We start from the raw sequence: 7,500 nt of genomic DNA, 5'->3' as shown, positions 1-7,500 counted from the left end.
GACGTCGCGATGAGCAATAGCCGGTGGTCCGGTATGTGCCTTTGGATTCACTTGACGTAAGAGAGCATCGCGACTCTTTATTCTGAGAGCTGCCATTAAATCTTGAAGGAGCACCCACTTGTCCGAATCATTGGTAAGAGAAAATAAGACCGGTAGGTTCACGTCGCTCACCTCCATTTCTATCTCCTCGAGTTCAGGCTCCGGACTATCCATGGGTGGATCGCTCAAAGGATTATATCCAGTTTCTTCTGGGTCTATCGAGGAAAGAAAATAAACGACGCTTTCACCCATTTTGTCAAGAATCTCTCTCGACGAAATAATGAAAAGTTAGAACTTACCAAAGATCGAAGCAGGTCCACCGAACGACCAAGGTGTACTGCTATGACCCTGAATGTCATCCAAATGTTGTTCGAGAATCGAGTAAGCTTCAGTTTCTACCGCCAACATTAATGGTGTTTGTCCGGAATACGTAGCTAGTAGAGGATCGGCACCGTACGATAAAAGTAATCGCACCAATTCCGTTGAACCGCTCTCGGCAGCCTCGTGAAGTGGTCTGATAATGTACAATGGAATAAAGTTCGACCAAACGATCCTTTTATATCATATATTATTTGTTTTTTTTTTTTTTTCAACACATACTTCATATCTCTACCAACCTTATTCCTCCGTTTGCACTTTCGCTTGCATTCGCGCCATAAGCGAGCAAAAGTTTGGCAATTTCCAAATGACCTCTCGAGCATGCCTCATGGAGTGGCGTATAACCCGCGTTATCTTTCGGGCTAGGTGCACTGTTGAGTTTCTCTAAGCAATAGGCTGTCACATCCTGTATCGAAGCGTTTACGAAAAGTTTACGAACAAAATAAAACCCCAGAAACGAAAACAAGATAAAATTACAACAAGAGAGAGAGAGAGAGAGAGAGAGAGAGAGAGAGAGAGAGAGAGAGAGAGAGAGAGAGAAATGTTGACTCACCGTATGACCGAGTCTGGCGGCACGATGTAAAATAGTTTCTCCAACACCCTTTTTAATGACCCACGTCCTGATCTCTGACTGAATATCAGCAACACATTCTGGACTCGGTCTTGACAATATCTGCTGCGAAAAAAGATTAATGATCATTCTTGCAAATCGATCTTATAAAAGTCGACCAAAAAGATCTACATACTCTTTTTCTTTCCTTAGGTGCTGCGTCATCCTTTTTCAAAGGTCTCTTTTTCTTCCTAACATAGTCGAATCCAGAACGGAATTTCCGCCTACCCGTTCGAAGTTTTAACTTCTTTTTGTTCGGTACCTCGGACTCGTTATTCTCGTCCTCTATCTCGTTATTCTCAGCTTCCTGAGTATCGTTCGTTTCTTTCGACACTTCCACTTCCGTTTCCTTTTTAACACGCTTCAACTTCTTCTCGGCCAAAGACTTCAGAAGATCCTTTCTTCTCTTAGCGATAAGTAAATGTCTCTTCGAATTGACGATTGCCTTATGACTTCTTAGGATACCCGCGTTTCTCAATCGGGACACTACCTTTTGCTTCAACGTGCGAGGCTTTCCTAATGTATTTTCCATAGCTTCGTTTTGAGAATCATCGTCTTGGGAAGTGTCGCCATGATTTTGCATAGGCGGAGCGGACGCTGGTCTATCCTCGCCAAATACTTCTCTGATAGTGGTCTGTTTCTTTAAAACGCGCGTTTCCGTTCTCGTTCTGCTGTTCAAGACGAACGTCGAGAACTCGTTCGGTATCGCGTGATTGTTCTTAAAGGTATCGCGGAAATTATTAACTGTCTCTTTACGGAAATATCCCAAAAGGAATGAATCCGAAACTTTGATCGGCTTTAAAGGTTTATTCTTTATTGGAGAGGAGGACTTGCCCTTCGGGGTTTTAGGAGCTTCCGAAGCAAGAAGAGGAGTAAGACTTGGCGTTGGAAGAAGTTCAGGTTCGTTGTTACCTCCTTTTTGAAGGATTTTCGTTCCCTTTTCAGACTTTTCCTTCTGTTGTTTCCTCTTCGAATCCTTTTTACCAGTACCAACTTTTTGGGCGAGCACGTCTACGATAGAATTGTTTTCCAATCTTGTTTGTTTTCCAATCGTTGTCTTTGGAGGACAAGATATCGTCGTCGAGGAAGTAGCTTCTTCGTCGTCTATCTTACTACCGAGCCCAGTAATACTGAAACTATACTCGGACTCTATGTCGCTGTCAACGAGTCTTTTTCTACCTAAGCAAACGTCCGAACTATCCATGGAGACCGATAAGGCTGGAGAGCCAGGATCCAAATCGGGAAGAGACGTCGATAGCCTATGAAATCTCGAAGGTTTCGAGACGGTGATTAGTCTGGTTGGCATTCTTAATGATTTTTTATAAACGTATACCTCTTCCTCCCAGCCTGGCCTAAAATCGCTACCATCACCGAACAATGGTTTGGGTTTTACTTTTCGAGACGAAGGTACGGTTTTAGAGGTAGACGATTTCATTTCCTTTTCCGTCTTATTCTTTTGCGGCGTTGTATCTCTCGAACGTAACTTCATGCCCTCGTTTTCTCCGCCATTCCCTGACCTTTTCCTCGCACGAAGTCTGTCAGCGACCGATGAACCATGTCCGTATTCCGTACTAACGTCGCTTTCCTCGCTGGACGATTCGCTACCACTGGACGATGCCAATTTGATCCTACTACCCCTTCGGACTCTCCTCTTTCTACAAACGATTTCTTCCTCGCAATCGCTATCCTCCTTTTTCGATTTCTTTTTCGTTGCTCGCTTGATCAATGGTACCTCGTCGGAATCGTCACCGGAATTTCTCCTATCATTTTCCTTCGCCTCAACTACTGCGACCTTCTCTTCAACCTGTATCTTTATCGAAACGGGTGATTTCAAATCGTCTTTGCTAGTTTCCGCGGTCTCGACCTTTTCATCGACAACCGCTTCTACCACGTCTTCTACCTCCTTTTTAATGTCCTCTATTTTGATCTTTATGTCAGCGGTCGCGTCGTTAGTGTTAAGGTCGGACTCCTTGCTACTATCATTACCAGTGTCATCCATCTTCGAAGAGGTTCCATCGAGTTTCTTTTTTCGTCCACGTTTCTTCACAACATCACCGGCTCTCAATTGTTCCATAAACTTGTCGCAGGTTACCGCCCAGAATGGATCGACTTCGTTGATCTTGTCGTTCTCCTAGAGATAATCATTATAAGCGATAATAGAATTAACATTTGCAATTCCGTCAAATAGATTTCATGGATTTTCGGGATTTACCTTAAGCTCGATTTTCACGAGATCCATGGACGAAGCCATGTTCATACACATGGCATCGTTCAAGGGAATAGGAGGTTGAACCTTCGACAACTGCTTCCTGTCTCTTCTCATTTCCTCGAGGGTTTGACGCTCCAACACCGGCATCTCACCCTCCGAATCGCTCTCTCTGAAGTCAAAGACCGAGGTCTCGGAGGAACTTCTAAAACCACTGGCACGTGGTGGTACCGTTGAGGCAACTGCTGGAGTTGGGGTTGACACGGGTACCGTCGTCGCAGCGATCGGCATATTCTCTTCTTCCGTTCTCGAGAACAAACGTCTCCTCGGTGGTAGACAGGCCGCTTTTTCGCGAGTCAATTTCGGTGGGCTTCCCGCGGACGAGCCGGACTGTGGAGTTGACGTCGAGGCCGCGCTATCGAGTTCTATAACACATTTCGATTGTTAGGAGTGTTTGAACAAAAAGAAAAAAAAAAAAAAAAAGAGAAAATGAACTCTTCCTCTTCCAGAGGAATAATTCTTACCTTTTGGCGTAGAAGATACATCTTGAGAAGGAACTACGGGTTTTGCCAAGAACTGTCCGGTGCCGACCTAATTCGATATAGTAATATCTTCTTAAACAGCTTAAACAAGTGTACGATCATACCCGAGAGAGAGAGAGAGAGAGAGAGAGAGAGAGAGAGAGAGAGAGAGAGAGAAACGTCGTGTGAATATTAAATAAAACGAAAATATTTATCAAGAATTATTAACCCGAATAAATTCGACTAGACCAGTCACAATATACCTCACCTGTTTGAGTTCCGCCTTTGTCCTGATTTTCGCGGCCAATATGGCCGCAAGCCCGTCATCCTTGTCACGGTGAATTTGATTCTCGGCTCCCCGAGGTCCCAAGAGAGCTTCTTTGCCAGGTAGCGTGGCAGATGAATTTACTCGCGAAGCGTACATACTACGGGGGGCCGCCTCTTGAGTGATCGAGTCTACGGCTCGTGGTACATGGAACTTGTAATGCGGCGGTGTGTTGCTGTTCCGTTCTAACAAACTGGCCGCCGTAAACGGCGATAAATTGTGTCTCCCTATATTCGTTTTAGGCTCCACTGGGGCGACGACCTTTGATGATGAAAAAAAAAAAAAAAGAAAAAGACGAGACGATAATACGGAACACTCATTATATGACCAAACTACGAATAAATAAAATACAATCGACAATGTATACCTTGTTTTGAAAACTCTGTTGATTGTGATTCACCAAAATAGGCTGTTGACTGTTCAATTGTTCTTCCCTCTGCTGTTTGTTCTCAAGGCTATTCCTCAACAAGCTCAAAACTCGTTTATCCGCGCCTGTGTTACTCGGTTGGTCGACCGTAGGCGTAGCCATCGAACTAACCGGAGGGCAAGCCGTTCTCTGATTCTGTCTATAATTCGAGTAAGAAGTCTGACTATTGACTTGCTGCGGTAACGCGTGTACGTTCGTTGCTTTCGAGATAGGTGGGTGATTATACGGAGGAGAGGTACGTGCCACCTTCGGCTCCGGGTAATTCCTTTTATCACAGTAAGCTTGTTGATACCTCAAAGAATCCGACGACGAATAACCATTGTCCGATCTCTGCTCGTAAGTACTTGGTGCTATCAATGTACCATTCGGCATGGCAACGGGCAAATTTAACTCTTGTCTTTTCTGTTGCTCGTGAGGCGACCTGACCGTCGAGAGTTTCTGCTCGATCTGCTTGTCGATGGCTATTCTCCAAGTATCCAATCTAGGCTGTTTGTTTGGAGCAGTTCCAGAGTAAACAGTTTCACCGGATCTTTTGATGGTACCACGATGATCTTTCTGAGTCGGCGAACCGAATTTGTTCCTCGTGTCCAAATAATACTTGCTGGGATCGGAAGGATATTCTTGGAGGGGCAGTGTTGTCGGGCCCATCCTTGAGGGATCCACCACGGGATATCTAGAAGAAGACCTCGAGGAATCATTGGCCGGTAGATAAGACGACGAAGACGTCGATGAAGACGGCGGTGGTGGTGCTGGACTCCCGTCGTATACCGGCGTTGCGGGCAGTGAACTCTTCTGGAACGTTGACATATGAGGCAGTGGAGTAGTGTTGTTCGTATACTGCGAGGGCAAAGGCGCTTGAGGCGGTGGTGGTGGCGGCCCATACAGTTGTTGACCCGTATTCCTACGGATCGGACTATCGTGTGGCGGAGCGTGATGTTGTCGGAGCGGGGTTGAATTGAAATCCGGCAAAAAGTCGACCTTCGGCGCGCAAACTGTCTGCGGTGTCGACGTTCGAGGACATACGGAAGGAATGGACGAACTCCTGACGCCACGGGTCGAGACTCTAGCATCGTAATTAGAATAAGAAGCAATGGGTGGTGGTGCTAAGGATTGAATAGCCGGTGGAGCCATGCTCCTGGAACCGTTGCTACTCCTCGACATCGTCGACGGCGACATTAGATTCAAATTACTCGCGTGCTTGTCCGTGGAAGAAGCCTCGAGATCGTCCTGCGCCGTCGAGTCCGCAGACGTCTTTACGGTTTTCACGGAAAGATCGAGAGGAGATTCTCTTTTCCTGATTCCGTTGGTCTGTGGTGGCGGAGGCGCCGGTAAAGGTGTACCTGGAACAGCAGGTACCATCGGTGCCGAGGAATTTTGATAGGATTGTTCCTTATACGGATAACTCTCTGCAGTTCTGACAGTGTGATGATAGGATCCCAAGTGAGCGGTAGTGTCGGAAGACTGATAGGCGTGTACCGGAGGGGCCGGAACGGAAGATCGAACCGTGGCACCGATGGATGTCACCGAGGTGTTACTCGAGGAATTGCTACCGTGATGACTGGGCGCGATGGTGGTCGCGTAAGCCGGATAATTTTGCTGGTTAGCGTATCTCCCAGCGTAGGTAGAGTTAACCGAGCTAGTTGTTCTCCCATTAACCGGTATCGCGTGGTTCAATGGCGTTGGGAGCGAAGAGTATTCCGGAATCCTTTGGGGAAGAACCATAACCGAGCTCGGTGGTGTCACGACAGGGACTTTGTTCGTTGCACCGATAGAATGCACTCGTCGTTGGATCGATTGCACTTTATTTCCCGTTTCTCTCTTGTTGGAATGATAGGAGGACAAGGCGGCGATCGGTGGCAGATTGTGCGTGTTATTGCTTCTCTGCACGTTAGTCGAGGATGATCGGTAAGAAGCGTAACTTCCACCTATTTCCGCCGGACTTCTTTTCGAGTCGGCACCATTGTACATTACTGCTTTGTTCTGCTGATAGGTCAAGCCACCGTTGCTACTATTCGTTCCACCGGGACAAATCGGTTGAGGCGGTGCACCCATAGGAGTTGGTTGGACGTATGACTGGCTGTGAGATCTATTTGGTTGAGAGTAGTAACTCCCGTGCGACTGAGGACAGCGAATAAAAAAGAAGAAATAATTTTAAGAAGGTTAATAACAAATTTGGTCGCTCCAAGTGGTGTCACACCTCCGTAACCTCCGTAAATCGTTCTTACCTGCGACAGCGGCTGCTGCGGACTCTTCTGAAAGGAATGGTACGAAGACTGAGGTGGAGGCGCGTAAGGACTAGCGTTGTATCCGGCATTCTGATAGTGCTGAGACGTCGCCGGCACGCTGTAGGAGTGCGGCGTAGACCTGGCCGGTGGCGGAGGAGGTGGGTAAGTCGGCGAATGCGGTTGGAAGGCGGCGTGGGGCGATGGTGTAGGATGAGGAGAGGAGGCGTGAGGATTGTGAAGCGTCGATACGTGAGGAGATTGTCTGTGGGGCGATGGGGTAGCGTGACGAGGTGGCTCGTGGGGCGAAGCTATTGGATGATAACCGCTTAAGCCCGTAGGAGGTATCATCTGTTGCGGATGGTTTGACGACGAAGACGACGAGGAGGACGGCGAAGGCCCGCTTTGCGAGAGGATTGTGCGAGCGTTGTTGTAGGCGTTTGGATTGGCCGAGTGAGGCGAAGGATTTATTCGAGTGTGATGTTGTTGGCCTTGCTGCTGCTGTTGTTGTTGCTGCTGAGGGTGTTGTCCATGAACGGAGGAAGCTGCGGAGGGAAGATGCGGAGAAGGAATGTGCGCCGGAAGATTCTGAGGCGACGAAGGAATGTGACTGGATCCATGACGCGGATTGCAAGGTGGATTTGCCGAAGTACAAGGGTTCCCCGAAGAGGAGTTGTTAGAGTTGGAGGAGGAGGAGGAAGAGGAGGAGGAGGAGGACGATGAAGACGCGCTCGTTCCGTCGATACCATGTTGAGCTGGCCTGATTCGTTCG

The 7,500-nt window shown here is 47.6% G+C and overlaps 1 protein-coding gene across 8 annotated transcripts in view; it reads right to left on the bottom strand.

Moving 5' to 3' along the window:
• LOC124422086 (mucin-5AC) overlaps positions 1–7,500 on the bottom strand; it is a 186,889-nt gene that overhangs the window by 1,118 nt on the left and 178,271 nt on the right. For 6 of the 8 annotated variants that reach the window (XM_046958031.1, XM_046958029.1, XM_046958028.1 and 3 more), the window contains 10 exons: positions 6,732–7,500; positions 4,447–6,624; positions 4,023–4,340; positions 3,758–3,824; positions 3,240–3,658; positions 1,164–3,158; positions 971–1,093; positions 657–823; positions 339–553; positions 1–254 (listed from right to left, as the gene is read on the bottom strand). The exon at positions 1–254 is cut by the window's left edge and continues 1,118 nt beyond it; the exon at positions 6,732–7,500 is cut by the window's right edge and continues 1,118 nt beyond it. In XM_046958031.1, the coding sequence (XP_046813987.1) occupies positions 1–254; positions 339–553; positions 657–823; positions 971–1,093; positions 1,164–3,158; positions 3,240–3,658; positions 3,758–3,824; positions 4,023–4,340; positions 4,447–6,624; positions 6,732–7,500 (6,505 nt within the window). The remainder of the gene's footprint in view (positions 255–338; positions 554–656; positions 824–970; positions 1,094–1,163; positions 3,159–3,239; positions 3,659–3,757; positions 3,825–4,022; positions 4,341–4,446; positions 6,625–6,731) is intronic. The other 2 variants (XM_046958034.1, XM_046958035.1) reach the window with 2 other exon arrangements.

Source organism: Vespa crabro, chromosome 2 (genome assembly GCF_910589235.1).
Source record: "Vespa crabro chromosome 2, iyVesCrab1.2, whole genome shotgun sequence".
In the NCBI taxonomy this organism is placed as follows: Eukaryota; Metazoa; Arthropoda; class Insecta; order Hymenoptera; family Vespidae; genus Vespa; species Vespa crabro.
Note: the sequence above shows the minus strand (reverse complement) of the source record. Positions and strands in the feature narration are given on the sequence as shown.